The sequence below is a fragment of the Brachyistius frenatus genome, unplaced genomic scaffold, assembly GCF_029030835.1.
Source record: "Brachyistius frenatus isolate BFR_SWC_R1_liver_20210118 unplaced genomic scaffold, ASM2903083v1 Contig_23, whole genome shotgun sequence".
Classification (NCBI taxonomy): Eukaryota; Metazoa; Chordata; class Actinopteri; family Embiotocidae; genus Brachyistius; species Brachyistius frenatus.
Genome location: NW_027210622.1, coordinates 3,658,218 through 3,682,949, shown reverse-complemented (window position 1 = coordinate 3,682,949; position 24,732 = coordinate 3,658,218). Strand labels below are relative to the sequence as shown.

At 41.0% G+C, this 24,732-nt stretch overlaps 1 protein-coding gene across 2 annotated transcripts in view; it reads right to left on the bottom strand.

Annotated features, from left to right (window-relative positions):
• Positions 1-4,095: 4,095 nt before the first annotated feature.
• Positions 4,096-24,732, bottom strand: part of pcdh7a (protocadherin 7a) — a 41,624-nt gene continuing 20,987 nt past the window's right edge. For both annotated transcript variants that reach the window (XM_069697427.1, XM_069697426.1), the window contains 2 exons: positions 9,829-10,030; positions 4,096-8,149 (listed from right to left, as the gene is read on the bottom strand). In XM_069697427.1, coding sequence (XP_069553528.1) covers positions 7,611-8,149; positions 9,829-10,030 — 741 coding nt within the window. In that variant the 3' untranslated portion in view covers positions 4,096-7,610. The remainder of the gene's footprint in view (positions 8,150-9,828; positions 10,031-24,732) is intronic.

Below are 24,732 nucleotides of genomic sequence, written 5' to 3'. Positions count from 1 at the left end.
GTCTATTGCTTGAATTTAAATTCAAAGAAACTGGCAGCTTGTTTTTGCAGGATAGATAATTTCTTGTCCATTTACCAGGCGAAACTGACACATCCTCAAACGAAATGACTCCCTAAATGACATGTACAGTATGAGTGTTTTCAGCGCCCCCTATAGGAACAACATATCCTAATACATAACGACAGAATAACTAATTTGAGAAAACGTCATGCAGTATTCGACCACTGCAGAGCACCAAGGACAGACATACGTCCAGTATGGTCATCATAACAATACTCTGAATGTGGTGAACGTTGTGAAATGGTTTCAGTTTGTTTTAAGCACCCAAACTACTTGGTTTAGGAAAAGATCGTGGTTTGGGTCCGAGAGGAAATCTTAGGTTCAATCCTCGGAACTAGAGAGTCTGGGTGGTCCATAAAAGGGGGTCGTCTAAGCCTCAAGAACCGGGTTATAGCGGATCTTACAAAATATCCCAATAGTTCATGGATTGATTGATTTTACAGTCTTAGTCGGTCTGACTCCAACCTGCCAAGAACCACATGAATACATTTGGCCAGTGATTTGTTTCAGAGTCACTGGCTCAATATCTGAACATCCTTATGCCGTTAATTTAAAGCATGCTTTGCATTCTTAAAGGAACAGTGTGCTTGAATGGCATCTAGATAACCTTTGCCTCTTCCTACCCTGACAAGTGTGTACAGTATATGGAAACCTACAGCAGGAACTCTCAAAAAGTGCAACAGCCTCTCCGTAGACTGGAGCCAGTTTTTGGATTGTCTGTTCTGAGCTTCTGTAGAAACACGGCTGTGCAATATGACGAGCTCCGAGGCGAAGGACTCGTTCTATGGAAACAAAAACAATTTTACTCTTAGGTTCATAAATGAAAACATCATTATAAATATTATATTCCGTTGATGTCAAAAGGTCCCCCTGCATTCTGTTCATTGGTCCTTAAAAAACTTTGTGGATATGACTTGTACATCAAAATAGCAAAAGTCTGACACTAATCTGTAGGCTACTGTAGGCGCTGCCTTTTATAAACAGAATCTTCTCAATGTACTTAAACATCATATTGGTTTATCAGCTCCAAACCTTCCACTAGCAGTGTTAATTTCAGCAAGTGAGTAGTAGTTGAGTCATAATGTATGTAGAGCACCAGCATATATACAGTAGACACGCTGGGTGACGAGGAGATTAAATAAACACCGTGGAACCAATAGGCTTTCTGCAGAGACTTTTCTAGCTACTGTATGGTAATAACGAGGCTATAAAAATGCACAATATTGGGGTGGACCGTAAAGGAATTCAAAGATTTGTTTGTTTTTGCTAGCCGATTGGACCGGCTCAGTGAAATAAATTAGTTCAATGAATTGAGTTTTCAGTCTCTACATCAAGCACTACGTTAGTTATGTAAATCACAATACATACAAGTTACGTTACATAACTGATGAAAGTTACTGTAGATACTTCACTTAACATAAGAATTAAGCTACTGGCACACATGATCTATGCAGCAGTGTTTTAGAGGAGGACAGTCTGGGTAAAACAATAAGATATATTATAAAGCTTCTTGTGGTGACTGCTTATACAAGATGACCTACAACGGGAAGCTGATTTATATGATACTTGATGATACTTGATGCTTTTGATGTCCCAAAGAAGGTTCACTATGTGGTTTAATGATTTTTCTTTTATGTGCTTTATGACTTTATTGCAGGCTGAAGAACAATCTGTCCTTTGGGAATGGTAATGTCTGAACTGCTCTGTTTTGAAGACTTTAAACTGCGGTCACTAATTTATAAATTTATTTTGGTTTGGTGACTTTTATTGGATGTGACACAAGCTGGTATTTTGATATAAGTGATTATACTAATTGAAGATGACGAGGATACACAGTTATATGGCTTTAAATCCATGAATTAACATTTTAACTAAACTCCATGTGAGCTTCTTATAAGCCATTAGCCTGGAAAAACACAATTTAACTGAAAATGATTTCAGTCCTTTTCTCAAACAGTATAATTAATTCAACCTGTGATGTGAATATTAAGTTGTAATTGTTAAAAATCGAATTAGACTCCTGCAATGGATTTGGATTAAATGATGGGTCTGTGACCAAAACAACGTGCAGACCAACATCCTTGTCTTTGTGAAAACAGTAAACAGAATACAGCACAGTGTTTGCTTTTTGGTAGTTAAGATTCTTAAGATAATGAGTCATCAGAGAATGTAAACAAGCATGCAATGCCACATTCCCTCTTTAAATAAAACCTGCAGGTTTGTTTGACTGAAAATGCAAAGAAATGTATTCATAGATTTACAACTCTAAGATCTACAGAAACTCTCTTGTCTTTCTTGTTCAAAGATTTTTCTTATTATGCCTCCACAGTGGTAACAGCATTATGTTTTCGGGTTGCATATCCATTCCTCTGTCCATCCCCTTTCATATACAGTCAATGGGAACGCAGGCTTGTGAACGCAATATCTCCAAAACATCCCAGGTGAATTTCTTCAAATTTAGCACAAGGATGAATTGATTAGATGTGGGGGGTTAAAGGTCACGGTGCCCACAAGTCCCTCCCAGCCATCAGTCCCAAAGCCATAATTTAGGAAGAGAAGAGGAGTCTGTGACTATATTTCACATTTGGTTGGTTACTAATTTGGTGACACTAATCTTGGGTGTCCACCTTGAGACTGTGTTGTTTGTATAGATCTGTTATGCTGTTGGATTTGTGTTGAAGCAACATCCATATTTGTAGCAGTTTCTACTGTCATGAACTTTGTGTACTGACAGAATCACCTTTATCGGACAACCATGTAAACATAGTATAGTATTGAAGTATTCCTTCAGATACTTCAAATATTATATAAGTCTGGACAGTTATGGACGTAAACTGCCACTTGCATACAACCACAAGGCGATATTCCAGTTCTTCCTTCCTGCATGTTCAAAACGATTCTGAAACACAGAAAAAAGACCTAACAGAATACCATTAATATGAAGTGATACTGATACATGACCACATGGTGTCAGTGTTGCATACTGGACAAAACAAATTACAGTTTGTGGGGCTTTTTTTTTTTTTTTTTTTTTGACATTTTAAAGTCCTTCACACTAATCTTTGCAGCAGTTAACACCTGTGAAGCATTTTCAGATAAGTCTAAGTCTAAATTGCTTCTACATTTCAAAAGTTTTCCTGCAGCAGTATCCAGTTCAGAATATTTCACCTTTCAAAGATAAAGTTGATGGAGTGTGCCACAGTTTAGTGATGTACTAGAAATTTATTCAGATGTCAGCCAGATACAATTCAACACTGTACATGAATTAACTGTGTACATTGTGTACATACACTATTGAGGTGTCATTCTGCTACTTGGATGGATTTTGTTGCTCTTAGATTAGCATGAAAACAATTTAAAAGTTCAACTTCAAGGTTCAATCTTGACCTTGACAAAGAAAATGTAGATTTCACAGAACAACCTGTATGTCTGGTCATCTCTGTTGCGGAGCTGTTGAGTGCATCAAATGTTCTTCATCAGCAGATGAAAATAGCCCAGGTGTTATAGAACTGTGATTTTGGAAAGTTCTACGGTCAAAAGCTTGTGACAAAAGGACCTTGAATTAAAATGGTCTTGTCACCAGTTAATATAGCTCCTGTCAACTTTTATCAATGACTTTATTAATAGTTAATAGATACATTATTAATCAGTTGAAAGCGATTAATAAAAACAACATATCTGCATTTGTAAATATTGGCATGATTAAAGGCACAAAAGGTTCTTGATAAGTCATCAGCAAAAGTCTGTCAGTCACTGCATTTGTCTTCTTGATGAATTGAACAGCGAGCGACAAAGACAGGTTTTTCCAAAGCTGTGTTATCTTAGAGTTTTCCTTATTAACAGATAACAGCTGTGAGACAGTGATTATTTTGTGAGCACCACAAATATTTCCATCTACATGTGTTCATAGTATATATGTGTGGTTTTGCTACTAGACTAATATTTTTGAGGCAAATATTTTTAGGATTTTGTTTGGAGTGATTCAAAGTGTTAGTGTCTGAAATAATGTTTGAAAAGAGTTAACAGCCAAACAAGAGTGTTTGAAGTTTTTAATGTCAAAGTCAAACTTTTACATGATTCATCTTCATACCAAACCATTCGTTGACAGCTCCTCTTCTTCCTCATCATAGCAAATGCAATTAGTTCATTATGTAATTACAGGAAAGGAGCAGCAAAAAACAGAGCCAGTCCCTTAATAAACAGAAACAAAGAGAAAAAACAAAAATAACAATTTTTTCTTCCATTTTTTATCAAGTGCAGATTTAAACCTTAAGCATGCCATTGTCTGTTATGGTTTCCAGTTGTCTGTTCTACAGTGTGGTTTTATCTGTACATGGCTAGGGTAACAGCACGAGGGGGATGACAGGCACATGATGTCCATTGAAGTGTCTGTTTTCAAAAATGTCTTGATTAGTGACGCTCTTCTCTGCCTGTCTCCCCTCTGTGTTTTGCAGTAGACTGAAACATATTCTTTTTTAAACGTGCAGTATAAAAAAAGGACACACCCACACAGATTCATGTACAAGTTCCCTTAAATCCAGATTTGAGGGTTTGAAAGGTGCCATCGTGGAACTGCCATAAAACAGCAGTTTGAAGAAATATCTGCCACTTTTAAGAAGCAGGGCTGTGTCAAGAGTCTCTTTCCCAAACTCCTAAACTGGTTTCTCCATCGGTTCTTTAGGACTTTTTTGTGACCGAGAGACTTTTATCTCAACTCTTTCTCCCAGAGAATGAGCATGTGTCCCTTTGTCTCGCAGTAAATGTACCATGCAGGATATTTTTGATTGTTTTCACCAATCATCTTCTCAACATAAAGTCTCCACGGACAGAGAAATTCCAAACGTTAGGCTTTGAATATTGTTACATCCTCAGCACAGTCCATCATTAACAGAGCTCAGTAAACAGCCATGTTAGGGGATTTGAGGGTAATGAAGGCTTAGGGAGTAAATACATCAGTGGGCTCAAAGCTGAGTTGTAAAGTTGAAAGTATTTACAGTTATACAAAGAGTAATCACGCACAGAGCATTTCTCATCCTAATTAGCACTGTTAAATGTAAGGTGGTACACTATGGTTATCTTTCAGTCAAGCAGCAACAGAGTGAGGAGGTAAAACACTGTTGTACCTGAGTTGATTGTTTTTTTTACTTCTTTACAAAGGATGTCTTCTTTGCCTCATCTGATCCAAAACAGCCAGCAAAATTAAGAGACACACTTACTGGCAATTTCCAGCAGTGTTACATTCGCCTATCCAGACATTAATGAGATCAGTGCAGATCAAGGGAGGAGAAAGGAAACTCATTAAGACCACAGGGACGACCTAACCCTATTATCCCTATCACACCACTGAGCCACACACTGATGATGAGAATTAAGATGCGTTGGCCTCGATCCACACCCACTCCTCAGCCCAATGCAGCAGAGTGTGTCGGAAGTCGTGCAGTAGCTGATGGGAAGGACGAACGTGAAGGAGTCTGTTATCTGTGCAGTTCAGCACAGCAGTATGGGCGTGCTCAGGTCAGCACTGTGCGGTGAAACGGGTCGCGGCACAACTCTGCGCACCCACTACATTGTGTTCGTTTTTGTTACACCCTCCGGCACACTTCGTGCCGACTCAGGGCTGCAGAATTGAGAGAAAGGCCCAAGGTTACCCCAAACCCGCTCCACGATGAAGAAGAAAATATTCATCCGCTGAAGCCAACTCCCTTGCTGCCATCATTATCTCCATTTCCCCGTAAGCTCACACATTTAGTGCAGATGTATCCAAATAAGCGTTGTATCCAAAAAGCGTGTGGTTTAAAAAAGAGAGAAAAAAGTTAGCGTTATCTTTCTTTCATGCAGTCTCTTTTTCCTTTCTTTTTTTTTTTCTGATAGAAATTACAGAAATTTGGTTTTCCTACGAGTCCTACTTACAGTGTGCAGAATATCTTTTATTTCCACATTGCCTATCATTGCTTACAGAAGATGTCATTGAAATTCCCTTTAATGTCGCCTCACACATCAGTCAGAGAGATGAGTAATTATTTAAATACATTTCATGTTTAAATACTGGCTGCAGGGGAGCAGGCAAAAAGCTACAGCTAGTTCAATGAGACAATATGTTAAAAAATTATGATTAAAAGCACATACACACATAGTGCATATGAACTGAGCATCGTGTACATCTTAATATGTGTTTCTACTTATGTTTTATATCCTTTATGTATGTGTGTGGGTGTGTGTGTTCTCAGTTTTTCTGAATAAAAGTTAATGCACGTTATTATATAGTTAATGTTACACAGCCACTAAATCATGTCATAAACTGTGGCCCTATGCATGTCGACATTCTGTAAATGCACTGTATGAGTTTGTGTTTACATGCTGAATTCTGCGCATGTGTGTGTGTGTGTGTGTGTGTGTGTGTGTGTGTGTGTGTGTGTGTGTGTGTGTGTGTGTGTGTGTGTGTGTGTGTGTGTGTGTGTGTATGCATGCATGTGTATGTGTATGTGTGTGTGTGTGTGCATGTGTGTGAAAGAACATTTATCATACATGAACACTGTCAGGATACTGTTAATGTGTAATGAACGCAGCACCTCAGTCTACTCTGAAACGGTGGACTTCAGCAGAGAGATTCCACTGCCGTTATATCAAATACACACATACAATATATACATACAGACTGGGTGTAAAGGAAAAATAATAAACATTTTCACACACGCCAGAATACTGTGGCACTACTGACACTCTATGAGAACCTTGTATTCGAAATAGTTACATTTGCTCACTGTAAAAAAAAAGTATTTGTTTTCACATTGCCGCTGTTTGCTCTGATTTTTTTCTTCGAGTGTGTAACTGTACAGCAATGACACTTGTTTGTACTTTATACTCTGTTTATGACTTAGGATTCTCATGAGATTAGCAGTTTGATTGGTTAATATTCCCGTCTTGTGTTATGATATAGATTCATTAGGCATTAGAAAGTTTGATTGGTTTGAATTAGATCCAAATAACTCAATAAACGACCCGTTACTTTTTTTTTTTCTCTGTTTTGACTGGACGAAACCTCGGCGGGTTTTCAGCAGTCGAGTCCAAATCTGGCCCGCTGTAGCCTCAGTCTTTACTTGCACGCAGGCATTTATAGCATCGGTATTTACACTGTCTCAATCTCTCTCATATCCGTCTGTGGCAAAGGGTCAGGCATGCATTGGATTCTGGTAAAAAGAAGAGAAGATGAAATTGTCCTCCTCCACATGAAGATAAGAGAGGATCTTTGTCAGTAAACGTTCAGCTGTAGTTTAAAAAAAAAAAAAATCTTTGTTTTTATAAAGTACTCCTGGTGAGAGTTCTCCAAGGAGTTGATCCATCGCTCGCTTAAGTTTAGGTGCCTATAAATATTAGTCAGAATCCAAAAGTTCCAATTTGTTAACAGCTTTCGGAAAACATCTTTTCCGTCATTTTCACATCTTCGCAGGTTAAAAGGCCCTCCACACTGATTACTTGCCAGTGAAGTTCTAACCCACTCTGTTTTTCAGAAAAGGGAGTAGTGGGGCGAGGATTGCTCCGTTGCACGGCTGTCACAGGTAGACCTCACGGCGCGACAACGTGAGGCAGGAGGTGGTCTTGTAGTCCCCTCCTGTCCGCGTCAGTGGTATGACCTCCGGTGGGTTCTGGGCTTCTCCTCCTTCCTCCTCTTGTTGGCGCCTACCGAAGCCTGCACTGCTGAATGTGTCGTAGGATGCTGAAGTCATCTTGCGGTTTAGAAGGTTACGGTTGTGATCGCCCATGTTTCTGTTGCGGTCTCCTCTTCCCAGGGTGCCGAGAGGATCCCCATTGGCTAAAGGTAACCTCTGACCTTCTCCACTGACGACTACTCCGGGCTCTGAGCTCCCAGCGCTGCCGGCGCTCTCGCTGTCACTCTCGTGGTCGTTACCACGGAGATTATTGTTGTCATCTCCCGGGGCGAAGGTCGAGAGTCGTGGGGGGTCGCTGCCATGGCGCTGACGCTGCCGCGGCGAACGGCGGAGCGGCATCCAACAAGTGTCAGAGTGGCCAAACTCATCACACTCCCTGGTACACTTTCCTGTCAGAGCTACATCTGGCAGCTGTCTGGCATCTGAATACATATAAAGAAATGAAAAAGGGTAAAAAGGAGAGAAAAAAGTTAAAGGCTTAGGCATTTCTGATTCATTATAAATAAAGATGCACACAGGAAGTATGGGGAGAAAGAGAGAGGGCAATAGTCACCGAGCAAAGACCCCAACCAGAAAAGAACTGCAATTATGTGGCATACATTAGACCACGGAGACGCCTTATGGAGAGACAATTAAATAAAAAGTACTGCAGAAGCGATGAGTTGAACATTGGATGAGGAAGGTGGGAGAAAGAAAAATAGGTTAAAAAAAAAAGAAGAACAAGGGGATTACACAAAGGTTATAAGCGAGGGGGCTGAATTCAAAGGAAACAAGAAAGGCAAGAAAATGCTGTTGGAGCAAAATGAATATTGCTGACTTCTAAAGAATATTTTGAAAAAAAAAAAAAATCCCAGCTGTGCTTAGCAGTACATGAAAGGTGTAAGGTGAGGTCAAACCAAACAACAATCGATGCCAGCGAGAAGATAATTATCAGAAATTTGAATGACAAATCTAAACTTCTTTCCGTGCAAGGAAAAGATTTAGTTACATATTTGCTACATCCCCTGGGTGCTGGTTCAAAAGGTAAGTGAGAGGGAAACCCAATGTCCTGGAGGGTCAAAGGTCATGGTTATTATCTATGTCTAATCATTTTGGAATCAATATTGACAGCCTGTTAAGCTGAGACAGGAATTCTAATGATGATAGATGAGGTACATGTAACTCTCCAGGCAACTACACCAACTGTACAGTTGTCATATTACAGACACTCATTATATTCCATACACATATAATGAGCATGTGAAAGCAATACGCTCACTGACAGTTTGATTTCCTGAAATTCTCCTTTCGTGAAATTTAACATAACAAGTTAAATATTTCTATTGTTTTCTGAAGACTAATTTTTGTTGAATCTTTACAGCAGCTGCAGCAGCAAAGGCACTAAATTCCTGTGAAACCAAACAAGCACATAATTATGCAGTGTAATTATAACCATCACAATGAATTCTCTGTTCAATTCCACTCTCCATGTGACCTTGACGAAAACTTATTAAACTCCACAAAATCCTCAAGATTTCACACTTTGGTGAGAAAGGCAACATTTAACTGGAAGCACAGTGAGAGCCCCAGAAGTAGTCAGACACCAAGGCCACAGTGACCTTGGAGTTGTTGTTGTTCTGGCTCTGGCATGACCACACATAAGAGCAAAGACTGAAAAGATTAAAAATAAAAGTGTTTTTTTTGCCTCTCACCATCCTTGGCAAAGATTCGGTAGAAAGAGGTACAGTTTGGTTGAGTGGCAGGGAGTCTTAGGCCAAGGTACGACACTGCAGCACATTGGCTTCACACGCAGAAGCCTTCATAACTGTATGTACAGCACATGTATACGCGCAGGACAACTTCTTTATTGTATAAAACTCATTTCCATCACGTGAAGAAAGAAAAGACACCCGAGACCTTGACAAGCTGTCAAGGTTCCAGTGAAAGCATTTCTGCGTGTTTGTGTGTAAGAGAAAGACTGTACAGTCAAAACATTTTCTTTCACAGTATACAGTTCACATCCTCGAGGGCAAACACATTTGAGCAAATGTATAGCCTCTTGCATTCAATTAGTTCAATTGGTTGTTAACTGTCTGATTTGATTGTGTCTGTGTTTGTATACCATTCTCCACGTGCTCCTCTTCCCCCACGCTGCCCTCCGGTGTGGTTCGCTCGTAGCCTTCCTCGGGAAGCGGCAGGGCTCCCAGGCGCGGCCCCGACGAACTCTTGCTGCTTGGTGTCTCCGAGTCCTCCAGGCCGCTGTCATAGCAACCGCCGTCCTGGGGTTGGCTCACTACAGAGAAGGTCACCCGACGAAGGGTCCCCTGCAGGGAACACATACACACACACACACACACAATATGGGATTAATCATCCAGGATTCCTAATCTGAGGTTCTAAATCTGAGGATTAGGCTGTCAGGCCGGGGTCTGCAAAGACATATTGGGATTATCTGATCATGTTCGCCTTGATTATGGGGATTAGCTGCTACAATGCAGGGTAATAGTCACCAACCAATCATAGTGGTCTTGCAAAGTTTTCGGTTGGATTTTAATCCCAGTTTAGATTAATGCTGCTGGACAAGTCTGATGTTTACAAACCTCTGGCTTGCCCCGAGATGCTTATTTTTCATCTGGAATGGTGCCTGGTAGGAGCAGCTGGGTAATATAGAGTCCATTCTCAAAAAGTAGTGCTGCATTGTTGTGAGTTAAACACACATTTGGATTTCTTAACAATAATAAAAATATAGAATATCACAATCTTATCTTTGATATTATCTTCTCATTTTTGTTTTCAGTGTATAATTGACTTGTATTATTGACTTCGCTTCCTTTTTTGATATATACATCTGCCTTGTTCAGTCTTGTTTTAATGTCACTGATTTTTATTTCCATAATATTACATTGGCCAAAGGAAGACATTTTTTAGCCGCATGTGGAAGTTCATTATGATCTGAATGAAGCTAATAATCAATTAAGAAGTAAAGTTTGAACAGCAACCATGACTGTCAAAAGGCTGCGCCCATGACTGTGAACACAAACCAGTGAAGCACGCGATGACGAACGGCGCAATCCTGCAGTGGAAGTAGCTTCATTAGTGACTTACGTCATTCACACAAACTGAGCATCACACCTGCTGTGACTCTGACACACTAATAACCCCAGTCTAGTTAGCAGAGCAGTCTTCACTTTAGAGAGATAGGAGAGAAAAAAAAGACTGTAATAAATCCATGCTGAGAGAATATCAGAGAGGGTTAAATGACTCCGTCTGGCCTGCAGGGATCACTCTGTACCAGGAAGCCCATTTCTATATAACACTCCTCCTATCTCCTCTCAGACTCATTTATCTGCTCACAAAATTACAACCTCTTTCAATCTAGATCTGCTTTGAAACATGCAGCGTATTGAGAGCGAAGCGAGGGAACAGAAGGAAGAAGCTGATTAGGGCGGAAAAACTTCAGCTCAGAATGTCACCTCAGGATAATCTGGAGAGAAACGGATGGACGTCTGGGATAAAAGCCTGAGCGATTCTTCTTTTTCTTCCAAACACACAGAAAAGAAACATTTGAACAGGTCACCTAATGAACGCGCGAGACAAGAGGAGAGAGGAACACAGCAAAATTAATTAAGCAGGAGGACGAAATTAACAGAGCACTTGTTTCTTCTGCTACTTCGCGACAACGCTCAGATAAAAGGCGGATGAGAGAAAGTGACTCAGACAGCAGGGATTGTGAGCACAAGCAAGGCTGAGATATTAGAGCCTAATGGAAAACCAGCAGTTCTTGGAATCTCTGTGGCTTCGTCATAACTCTCCACAGACCGAGCAACGTACTATATTTTTAGAGCATTAGCTTAGATGAAGCAGAACAACCTCCTTTCCACAAGGGTCAATGGCACAGAGAGGGAGAAGTGGGTGAAAGGCTAGAAGAAGCTGAGTATAAAGAGTCAGAGAGCACAAGCAAGGACCATTTTAGTTTCTTTCTTAAATGTGTGATCTCACTATAATAAGTTTGTTTTTCTGAGATCAGAGATGTCGACATCACAAATAAATCCTCTAAATACATTTCTTGACTTAACAGGATGTCAAAACTGTTTGCCGAGGATCATAGAAAAATAATAACTCAACATCATGGCAGAATGTGTTTTCATGATCACAGAATATTTATTTAATGATAGCAATGATGTAAAGTTCTAATTATTTCTGATTAGAAGAGAAATATTGTCTCAACACAAAATTATTCTCCAGCTCTCTGCCACTGTAAAAAGGAAAAGGAAGAAAGAAAATCAAATTACTGAGAAGTTGGGAATATTTTTAGCCCCATTTTGTGTTACCATGACATTTCTGTCACAGAGCTAAGCATACCATTTTCTGAAAAATAATCAGCAATCTTTGAAAAAGACAGAAGCTCATTCAATAACACCTACTTTCAGAATCCTCTTAGACTTTTTCTAACCATGGAAGAAAAACTATGTGAACCAAATTTAAAAAAAGAACAAGTATTTTGCTTGTATAAGAAAACAGCAAGGACATTTGGAACTACACAACATGGGAAAATAGTTAACAAATCTTTTGTTCAACTACTGATCTCGATTTAATCCAAAAAATATCTTCAAACTCCCGATCAACAAAACAGACAAACTAGGATAATGGATTTGCAGCTATTTAGTCATGCAGCAAAGTATTAGAACCATTTTAAATGTTGACCTCATAATGGCACCTGCTGGCACACAGGTGATAATCAAAGTGATTAATTCATCCTGAGAGGGACACGTGTATATCAAATTTCACGTCTACCTATTCAATAGTTGTCAAGCTGTTTCACTGGAAGCCAGCAGAAATGTCAGAAGAAAGTCCAGACATCATAAAAAGTTTCCTCTTCTGGCGGCCATGTAAAAAATATTAATGCCAATCCATCCAGTAGTTGTTGAGATATTTGGATCAAAGTGATGGCTGACCAACCAGCTATGCTGCTAACCCACCTACACAATTCATGAGTTAGATTGATGGATACTTCTAAAAAACTGGACGCTTAGCTTGGTGACATGATTGTAAGACATGAGAGGCACAAACTGAGGTGAGGATACGATATGAATGTAGAAATCCAGCCAGCACCTCTGATTGAGAAAGAGTGAGTCACTAGTACTTGAGGCCTGGTGCTGGTTGCTCTCTCTGTGTGTTCTATTACAGAATTCATCTGTTCAGCTATGATTCCATCTAATTCAATTTCCCTCCAACCCTTTCACTGGCCAGAGCTGCCCCCTTTCATTCCTTCATCCTGATAATTTTATTTTCTATTTCCCTCCCTGCTGTCCTCCTTTTCTTCGTCCGATCCTGCAGTCAAGTCTGCTTTTCACGACTGTAACTCTCCCTCTTTACTCTGATCCTCCCGCTCACTTCCTCTACCTCCTCCTCCATCCCTTCTTCTCCTTGCCAGTCAGCTTTATGATGTGGCGATCGATGATGTGTCCTTGACCTCGTTATGAGTCCCTCTTCGCTTCCCCACAGCAGGCTTTATTGACCCATAACTCCTCTACGCTCCTAACCCCCTTTTCCCTCTTTTACTCTCGTCTTCCCTCCCCTCTGTCTCAAAGTCTTTCGCCCATTGACAAACTCTCTCGTCTTTGATTTTTCCAAATCCAGTGTTTTGGCATCTTTCAGTTGTTACATTCTACCGACTATACAGTTGCTCACACATTATCTCTCATGCTCCTTATCGTTGTTGTCTCACTTCTTTCAGAATGTAGCTTTTTACTCTATCGCTCATACTCCTGCTACTCAGTAAACATTCAAACATTTTCTGTCAAAAGATTTTTGCTTTTGTGTCTCCTTTACTTACACCTTGAATTACTCACCTCCTATCTGCTTTACTAGCTTCAACCTTCATATCAAAGAAACCCTCTCTGCAAGCACTACTTGATGCTTTCCAATTTGATTCAGAAAAACTGTTGGTGTGTGTTCTTTTTATTATTAGGCTGAGCTATTGCTGATTACTAAACATCCCAAATATCTACTGAATACCGACACACAATCTTAAGTGTGAACATACACACAGTCACACACCAACATATAGCTGAATTGGCTAAGTTCCAGTGTGGACTATGAATTCATGCCTGATGGAATATTAATTGAGTTTGACGGAAGACAAAAAAAAACCCCGTCCCCTTAATCTGACACGGGCCATTACAGTTCAATACTGACATGGGAGCTTCACTCATCTGCATGGCATGGTGAGTGTGTGTGAGAATGTGTGTGTGTGCATGTTATGCCACTAAACATATGAGTATCCTCATACAGTATGGGAGTTATTGTGATGTCATTTCTGGCAGATCTGTGTGAATCAAAAAGAAGCATGATGGGTCTGAACTAAGAATAAATTTAACCATCTGAATCTCGCAGCTCGGAAGCAAAAAAAAAAAAAAAATAAATAAATAAAAGTTCCTAATATAGCTTCCAGGGCATGAGCGTGTTGCAGTGCACGTGTGTGTGTGCATATGCCTCTGCGTATGAGACTTCACACCTTTATGTTTGTGTTTTAGAGCTGTGTGTGAGTGTGAGACTCTCGAAAGCCTGCAAGATGTGTTCTGTCAGCCTGTGAGGGTACACGTGTGTGTTTGTGGTGTGAGGACCAGCATGTGTGTGTGTGTGTGCTCAGGTTGGCTCAGTCATCAAGGTAATTAGTGTGTAAACCTCCTCGCTGTCGGTTCAAAGAGAATTAACGAGCTCTAGTTAATTAACAGTCTCCCTCTCTTCTCGTTACACGTGTCTGCATATTCAACACATGTGTGTGTCTCTGCACATCTGACTGGTGGTGTGTGTGTGTGTGCAAGCGCATTTGGACACGAGTGTCTGTTTGTGTTTGTCGATGCCCTACAACTTCGGTCTGCATAATGAATTGACGGGATGCAGCTTATGCATAAACCAAAACTACAAATACGGTCGTAGGACTTGAGACACATCTCCCTTTGGCTCTCTTCTTATTCTCAGTTATGTTTGACATCATCGAGGTATGGAGGGAGATGCACCTTGTAATGGCTTATTTTATTATTCATTAGTTTGTCACATTTACATTGTACCGTGTGGTTCCTCTTTCATACATAACAATTATGTTGGTTGCAACAATGCTCAGATTGGAGGTCGGATTCCCACCACGGACACAAGCTTGTTTATCCATTCACTGAACTCACAGTCATGTTGCAAGCAGGATGTCATACATGATCCATAGCTGACCAAGTACACAGACTCTATAGCCTATTTTAGATATACCACAACACACTGTTTACATTGCACATTCAGTACTGTAAACACACACCAAATAAACTTATAATAATTTGTTTTGAATACGTTTGACTGATAATGCCCAAAGACCAACATTATCTACAATCATTATCCACTGACAGTGTATGATAGCTTTGTGCTGGTGAATTGATATTTGGTAAGAGTGGATGTAATTGATTTAATTCATAGTGGTAATTCGCAAATCACATTAAGATGTGTTTTTCTATCCTTTTGTTTTTTAGAAGGGAAAACAAAACTATAAAAACAAGTATGGAAATGTAATAGACTGGGGCAGAACTAATTCATACGTTTAATGGCTGAGAATGAGGAATGATACTTCAGAAATTTTCATAAATGATCATCAGTTTTCATGTCATTAGCTGCATTATCATCAAAGGATTATGTATCTTTCTTTCCCCGACGTATCACTGCATGTTTGCGTTTGTTACTGTGCCCCAAAAAAATAAACCATAGCACGTAAAAAAGACAATTTTGCTCTGTGATGGTTATGTTTTTGTGTTGAAACGGACAGAAGTCGGATGATGTTATGAGCCAGACGTCAATCAAGCAGACACCTGACATCCTGTTTGTAATCGCTCCCTCCAGACGCCTGGAATTTTCCTAACGTTGACTGAGGGGTGCAGCTTTGTAATTTCCCTGCCAGTTGTCCTTGACTGGTGATTTAAGCCTGAGAACACATTACATTTGATGCCAAGCGTCAGTATTTTTCAAATATGATTATTTTTTTTATGCCAGAAATTGGATTTTGTGACCCTCATGGGACACTGAAAATCTCAATTAAAGGCCAGATTTATGGAATTCTTTAAGAGGCTTAGCAGCTCTTGTGGGCAGAATGACCTATTGAATGGGTAGAGTAACCCTGGCATTTAAACTTAATATGTGTAATATTTGAATAATTAGTTTGCAAAGACATGATTAAATTAGTGAATAAATGTTAACAGCATATTTTGACATAGCTTTCAACAGTTCTGAACAAGCAGATATCTGATATTCTAAGCCAGATCAATATTGCAGTCTAATATCACTATTTATATCAATAAATCAAAATCCCCTCATCCTGTTTCTCAAAATGTGATAGCTTATTTGCCACCTAAAAATAACTGAGCTGATAAAATGTCAGTCGTATGTATATTGCAGCTATAACTGCAAAATAAGTAAGGTGATACTGCACGATGCCACCGCAGCACACAGTGAAAACTAATATGCTTGTGTTGACACCACATGGGTATACTCCAGACTTCATATCTGGAATGCTGATCAGTCAAAATGACCTTTGCTTCTGCTCTTGTTTTACCTCCGTTCAGAGATCATGTTGTGCTAATGCAGCCGGCAAATGTGATTGTGCACATACTTTGAGAGAGTCAGTGTTGGAATAAATAAATGAACTCGGTAACAGTGGCTGTAAATATTATAGAATATAATGAACTTGTATTGACTGCTTTAAGGCAAGGGGGCTGTCACTTTGCTTGATTTAAGTGCCATGTGAAGGTGCTTTATTTGGAGACAAGACGTGGCACTGCTGATGAAATACTTCATTACTTGCATCTAATTGAAAGTTTGCTTTTCCTTGCAATTCTTTACTGTTGTTTTCTACCATTTTAATTGCTATTCAGATTCTCTTTCCCACTCCAGATGTCTTGTTTCATTATTGTAAGCGATTTTTTTTTTTACAAGCACCTTAAGTGTGAAATTTTAAAGTGAAGATTCACATGCATATCTTAGTTGTTTTTATCCCATCTTTGCAAACAAAGTTCATGTGAATATTTTAACATTCAGTTTCAACACTTTCTTCTGTCGCTTTTCTTCCGTGTTTTAACAACATGCTTCTGAGGTCAATAAAAAAAACAAAAAAAATTTTTTTGACTAAGCCGCTGAGTCAAGTGGTCAGATTTCATAGCTACTATTTGCAAATAAAATCTCTGGGAGGTTGCTAGAAAATCTTTTGAAACCTTTTGCTGTCAACTGTTCAGTTATGCATCAAAGGTAGCGAGGAAGAGAAACGGTAAAATATGCTGACAGAAAGCATCTTGCGGTTGCTGTGTGAACAGGACAGATGGGTTAACAATTTATTCGACGATGATATATTTACACTGGTTATTTAAATATAGAACTGATCTAAAACTGTATTCAGGTCCGTGCTGCTGTAACGCAGTTGCGTGCACAGTGCTGGAATGCAGTTTCCTGAGGCTATGCTGAAAAGAGAGGACATCCGGCTTACACTGTGCCTCCATTAGGTCAAGCTGACAGGTAAAGACATGTGTCAAGAGACCAAGTGGGAGAAAGCTGATCCACAGTTCAATGAGTAAATGATCATATACATATATGAAAGAAAGGACCAAAACTCTGTGAATTGGCATTTGTGCAGGTTTGAATATCAAACAATGAAATAGACAGACAAAACTCAGTGAGACCACAGGCTGTAGAAATGAGGAGATAAAGAATGCTGTTTAGGGGGAGAGACCGTGGACTGTCTGGACTGTCGTGGTATTTGCAGAATGCAGAAAATGGTTTAGAGCAAGTTGAAACTCAGCTCAGCTCAGGATGAAATAATAAGAACGGCATTTCTTCAACTGTCGGACTCGCACATGTTGATGAGCCAAGGTGCCTTATTTCCAAAACACACACACACGCACACGCACACGCACAGGCACACACACACACACACACACACACACACACACACACACACACACACACACACACACACACACACACACACACACACACACACACACACACACACACACACACAGCCTCCATGCAGACACCATAAATGCACACATTAGGCACACCTGCTTGCTTATGCTCACACTCTGCTTATGCTCACACTCGGTAGGTGTGCAAGTACACACTCATGCATTTATAACTATGCAGCATGTATGTTGCAGTGGGACCACCTCTGCAGCAAGAGCAATCCTCCCCTCTCCATGCTTCTGCTTTCCCCGATTTTTCCTCACATTTCTCTGCTCCCTCTCACCCTTCATTCACTCTCTTCTCTCATTTCCCCCTTCTCTGCTTTCTTCTCCTCTTCTTGCCCCTCTTTCCCTCCCCACTTTCCTTTCTCTCTTTCCTCTGCCTCAGTCTCTTGCTCTCCACTGCTCCCTCTAGAAGCAGGTGATGTAGAAGGGTGCTCAGCAGTATCTGACTATCAGGCCTGACTCTGTGAGAGGAATGATAATCACTGTGGTGCACTGCAGAGAGAGAAAGAAGAGAGGGAGTGAGGGAGAGACAGGGAGGGAGGAGAGGGAGCGAAAGGGGGCATGAGGTAGAGGGAAAGGGGGGGGGCAAGTGCGGCAGTAGAAACTTGGGGGCAAAATAAATTGAAGGGTGGGTTGAGAGTGAGGAGGGCAAGAGAGTGGGACAAAGAGAAAAGAGGGACAAGAGGACAAAGAGGAGAAGGGTGACAGAAAGAAAGACAGGATTACAGTCTGTAAGGATTACAGACATGCAGCACTGCTTTAGTAACATATACCTTCTTGGTGTCATGCTTCCTCTTTCCCCTCTTGAGAGCACCCTCTCCTCTCCCACTCCCATAATCTTTCCTCCCCTGCATACACACATGCGCATATACACACACACACACACACACACACACACACACACACACACACACACACACACACACACACACACACACACACACACACACACACACACACACACACACACACACAGACCTCTAACAACATCCCCCCTGCCACCACAAGAGCTTGTAGTACAGCAGCCCCACGGTAAGATGGGGAGCCTTAGTCTTGTGTCTGAGTGCCAGAGAACATTAACTGCAGCAGCGAGGTCATCTGATCGGCACTATGCGGACCCTCTCTCTCTCTCTCTCTCTCTTTATACTTCTCTTCAGGCTACTGCAGTCTGCTGCGAGCCCCCCTGTGGCCAACGCTGGAACTACCAGTCTTGCTGCCTGCCGGCACACCTGTCCCGATTACCAGCTTTTACTATGCCTGCATGTAATTTGTTGGAGCTTCTTGGACATGAATCACTTTCTCTTATAGAGGACCTTTAAAGCCAAACCCTCATTATCTTAGCCCTAACCACTTACTGTAAGTGTGTGTATGTGTGTGTATGTGTGTGTTTTGTTCGTACGTTGGCTGTGTATGTGTGTTTGTGCAGAGACAGACATAGACTTTCCCTGCATGTGGATCTGCTGCATCGCTGTCCAGCACAGCTTTGTTACCATCAAGCTGTCCACTCTGGCATTGTGCTTTCTCCCTTCTCCCTGTCTCCATCTGGGCTCTCTCCACCCTGCAGATACACACTGAAAATCACTGACTCTATTCACAGCATTGGGCCTTTGAAATGTTTATCCTCTTGTGCAGCCGTGGCTGTCTATAGGGGGAAACACAAAACAGAAACAAAAGCTCATGGAGTGAGATGTGAAGCGAGGCTTACCGGACAAATGCCCATGATTCAGATTAGCTTCTTTGTTGGTGTGTTTGCATGTACGCCGGTGATGTTCATCACTTTCCACTGCTAGTCCTTAAAACAGTCATCTCTTATAATATCCATGACAGCAGTCATTGTTAAGCAAGATGCAAACAGGATGGTGGCATACAACTGGCCCTTTGTGTGCATGCCTGAGTAAGAGAGACCATACATATGTATGCCTACTATTTAGAAGGACTTTGGTGCCCATTCTGTGCGTGTGTGGTTGGACCATTAGACTAATAGTATGCGTGTTAGGAACAGGCTTTTCCCACCCACTGCTATTGTCCATTAAGGTTGACCAGACTAAGGGTGAACAATGGCTTCTCTGTGGGGGCCAGTGTACGAAAGAGTAAAAGTGAGGATGAGGCGACAGATACGTGGTCTTACACACAAGACTGCCGACTAAGCACACACACACACACACACACACACACACACACACACACACACACACACACACACACACACACACACACACACACACACCCTCCCTGTTGAGAGTGATTAGGAGTGCTGCTGTGAACAATAGACAGAGTCAATAAAGGACCTCAGAGACATCCGGATACAAGAGCAAGGTCTCTATCCCCCGCCACCACCCCCCACTCCATCCACCTCCACCTCCGTTCACTCTCCCTTTCTTTTTCTCTTTCGCAGCATCCTGCACACTTTCTCCTCTTTCTGCAGTCTTTTTCTCTCCACTAAAAACTACTCTTTCTCCTCCACTTTCCAAACTATTTTATTCATTATATCCATGACCCAGCTTTCTCTACATCCCACTCATTTTCTTGTTTCTCGCTCTCTCTCTCACACACACACACACACACACACACACACACACACACACACACACACACACACACACACACACACACACACACACACACACACACACACACACACACACACACACACACACACACACACACACATTCTGTCTCCTTTGTGACGCTCCTGTCTTTTGTAAAATGGGCGGATGGGCTGAGCTGACAGAGGCTGACACGACAGAGCGCCATGGCAAACTGAAATCCATCCTGTCAGTTTAGAATCAGTGTCACTCATTTTACAAGGTTAAAGATAGCTTTGCCTAATGTGTTGTCAGATCCAAACAAACACGTACACCACATAGGCCACGCCACACATACACAGTCTCAACCACGCATAAGTGCACTGGAAGCCTGGCACACACACACACACACACACACACACACACACACACACACACACACACACACACACACACACACACACACACACACACACACACACACACACACACACACACACACACACACACACACACACACACACACACACACTCACTCACACATGCATGCTGTGCACTCCATGAGAGCGCCGCAAGAACTCACCTACCTACATATTAATATGACCTAAGATGGAAAGACAACATATTTGTGTATGAGTAATGGATATTTCTGAGTGCGTGTACTTATATTACTCATGTTGTGGGGACATAAAGTTGTTTACTCAGTCACATTGTGGGGACTCATCTCCCTTTTGGGGACAAAAGAAAGTCCTCCCTGACATAAATCATTAAGCTCTAGGGTGAAGACTTTGTTTCAGGTTAGGTTAAAGTTAAGTTTAGTTAAGTAATGGTTACGGTTAGTCACCAGGAAATTAATGTAAGTCAATGTAAATCCTTTAAAATGATGGATACACAACTATGTGTGTGTGTGTGTGTGTGTGTGTGTGTGTGTGTGTGTGTGTGTGTGTGTGTGTGTGTGTGTGTGTGTGTGTGTGTGTGTGTGTGTGTGTGTGTGTGTGTGTGTGTGTGTGTGTGTGTGCACATGTGCATGATCCCCATCTCAGCCCTATCACCCCCGTGACAGACACAGTGCCACAGAAATGTCTTGGGGCGCCTCGCCCAATGTCTTGACAATAGTCTCAGTGTGTGAGTGACAGAGAGTGACTCGGGGACACAGAGGGGGCGTTATACTGGGTAGACGACACACACACACACACACACACACACACATACATTAAAGAATGAAGACAGTGCACTCTTTCTCTCCCTCTGCACTCTTTCTCATTCCCTCTCTCCCTGACGCAGAGAGACTCAATCATTCTCACACTCTGTCTCCTTTGACGCAGAGGAAAAACATAAAATAACTGCTCCCTCTCTCTCTCTCTGTGAGTGTGTGTGTGTGTGTGTGTGTGTGTGTGTGTGTGTGTGTGTGTGTGTGTGTGTGTGTGTGTGTGTGTGTGTGTGTGTGTGTGTGTGTGTGTGTGTGTGTGTGTGTGTGTGTGTGTGTGTGTGTGTGTGTGCGCGCATGCGCAAACGCGGACTGCATAATTAATATGGCTTTCATTTTCTTTGAGCTATGAAGTATGCTTTTGGTATGCAAACAGACTCCTTGCATGTGAGAGTGCGTATGTGTGTGTGTAATTGAGTGTGTGTGTGTGTGTGTGTTCGATACACCAGAGACCGAGTGCAACTTTGGGCCATTGAGCGGAAGAAGAAGGAAAGAGGAGAGTTAATGAGAAAGCAGGGGAGAATCCAAGCAGTTCCCATCGATAACCTCACACCGCTCTTCATGTGTATACATGTGCATTGGCTCCATTTTGCCATCCCCCTTTGAAAATCATGGTTCAGCATAAGGGTTAAGAAATGACTTCAGTGAAGTCCTGTTCAGACGAGTTTCAGAGAGCTGAGCCTTTGCTCACGAGTCTGCCTGATTATAATGCGATGACATTTTTAAAATTCTAATTATTCCAAAAGCTACTTGAGTAAAAAAGTTAAGCTGCAGCTGAAAACATAACGTTTGCTGAACACTAAAACTATACCAATACGACACTAATTACTTATAATGTGTCAATGTATATCACCCGACTGGCCAGTACATTAATGAATGTGTACCTCTGCTGAGAGCAGAGCTTTATAGTGGTTAATTAGGGGATATAAGGTTCTATGGAATATGAACCATATACAAATTCTATCCATTTATATAATCCTTGTCACTTAGATTTATGTGTTAATTCATTCCTTTGTTTTAAAGCCTTATTATACATATTGAGAACTGTTATAGTTTGAATCTGTTTTCTGCTCTTTTATTTTAGTTTGATAATTCCTCTTTTATTCTGTAAGTTACTTTACTTCTGACTGTTTTGTATTACTCCCTGTGCCCACTTGAGGTCTTCTGTCTGTCTCTGTCTCCCTCGCTGCTGTGTCACCTGCCTGCCACACCCACTCCACCTGCTTTCAGTTCTCTAATCGACCCCAGTTGCAGCCACTTACTCATCACCCCAGTCAGTATATATTCTCCCAGTATCCATTCCCTGGCTGTCCATCTGCTGTGTTACCTGTGCGTCAGTTGCTTTGTCCAGCCAATTAACCTTCCGTAGATGTTTTTCTGTAGTTTGATTCTCTCTTTGTTTTTTGTTTTTTTCCCCCTTGGTTACTTTATGTGGAACTTTTTGCCTGTCATGTTGTAAGTGTGGGTCCTACCAACAAAAACTGCTATAGGACTACAACTCTAAATACTTTCCATTGTTGATTTGTCAGCAGATTCTGTTTACACGTGAATGATCATTTAGTCTTAATAGCCGAATAGGATAAAAAAATAATAAAAAAATTGCTTTTTGTATTCAACCAACAGTCCAAAACTCATTTTGTTTTCAGAAAGAATGTAGAAAAAAATAAAAATAAAATCACTTGCAGAAAGGGAGTTTTTTGGCAATTTGCCAAAAAATGACTTAAATGATTAATTATGAAAATTGTTGCAGACGGCTTCTCTTGCACAATGTCGCTCTGCTGCGAAAATTATGCATCTCAAAAGCGTTGATTTTTCATCAACTAATACAAAGAGCCTTGTCTGAAGCTTTGAGACAACAATCCAATTAGTTTCGAAAGCTTATTCATGTAGAGGGAGAATTTTTCAACTCTAATTCCCACACTGTCTGAAAAACTAAAAATTGACAATATATATGGTTTTCATAGAGGAAAAACAGGGCCCCTAATGTATGCAACATTTGCATCTTTTTACCACATATACTGTAAAACTCAAACTATGACTCTACCACTTTGTAGATAATGTCTGCACCAGTTAAGACATGCTGTGTGTAAATTGGTTTCCTCAAAGTACACATCTCAGACATGCATTCTACATGAATCCTCATGTGGGAGTAAAGAATGAATTATTAAATCATTCATAATGATCATAGCATGGGAGAGTAACACTGCTCTGTTAAAGTCACGCAGAGACATTTTCCTGCAGCAGCGACCCAACACTCACATGGAAATCACACCAGCCTGTTTTGATATTCAATTAGCAGTTTAGTCAACAATTTTAAATTCAACGTTTGATCACCCTTGAAACTACACTGCTGCTGCTGCTTTGTGGTTGAGATCTACTTAAAACGTGGGCGAACATGGTGAGCACGCTTGACTTCTGTCTTTTTTAGAAAATTCAGGAAAAAAACTGAAAAACTGAAAAAAACCACAAAAAAAAACCCCAAAGAGAGCACGTCGAGGTGAAATCGTCGATTCAACATATTTTTGACGGAAGGCTCCCTGCAACGGCTCTGCTGGATTTAAAAGGGCCGTTGTCAGCAAAGGCCGGCATTAAGAAACACTCTCACACATCAAATTCTAATCAAAGGCTGCTCTTTTTAACAGCCGTGAAAGCTTTCATGTTAACACGACACCGCGACCAAAGCTTTCTTCACGCTTTTAAAAGAGACTGACCGGTCAACAAGCGTGTGTGTGTGTGTGCCTGCGCCTGACAATGCACCATATCTGTGTCAACACACTCTATCCATGCTTCTCATCTTACCGGTGATACTGCGTGTGACTCCACTCACCATGCATAAATTGTCTGTGATCCCCACTTACACTGTGTACACCTGTGTGTTTGTGTATGTATGCATGCACGCAGGGATGTGTATATTTTCCATGGCATCTCGGGTTGTCGGCTCAGATGTGAGCATTCTTTTATCCAGCCAATTATAGATTGCCATTTCATCCCCATGGAAACCTGTTTGTGGCCCTAATTGGTAGATAGATTTGCATGACTTTGATTACATTTATTTTTTGTGTGTGTGTGCCTGTGTTCAGATTTGTGTTTGTGGAACTGAGTGATGTTCGATAAAAGTGAGTTGTTTTGTTTTCCCTTTTTCCTCAAGTGCTGTTAGATGCCATCTTCTTAATATCGCTTTATTTCTGCAGCAAGAGAAGAGAGCCTCTTAAATAATGTATGTCTGATTTGAACCTGTGTCGGCCCATTAAGAACAAGCCTTACAGTAATGTGCAATTACTGTTCCGTATTAGGAGCAA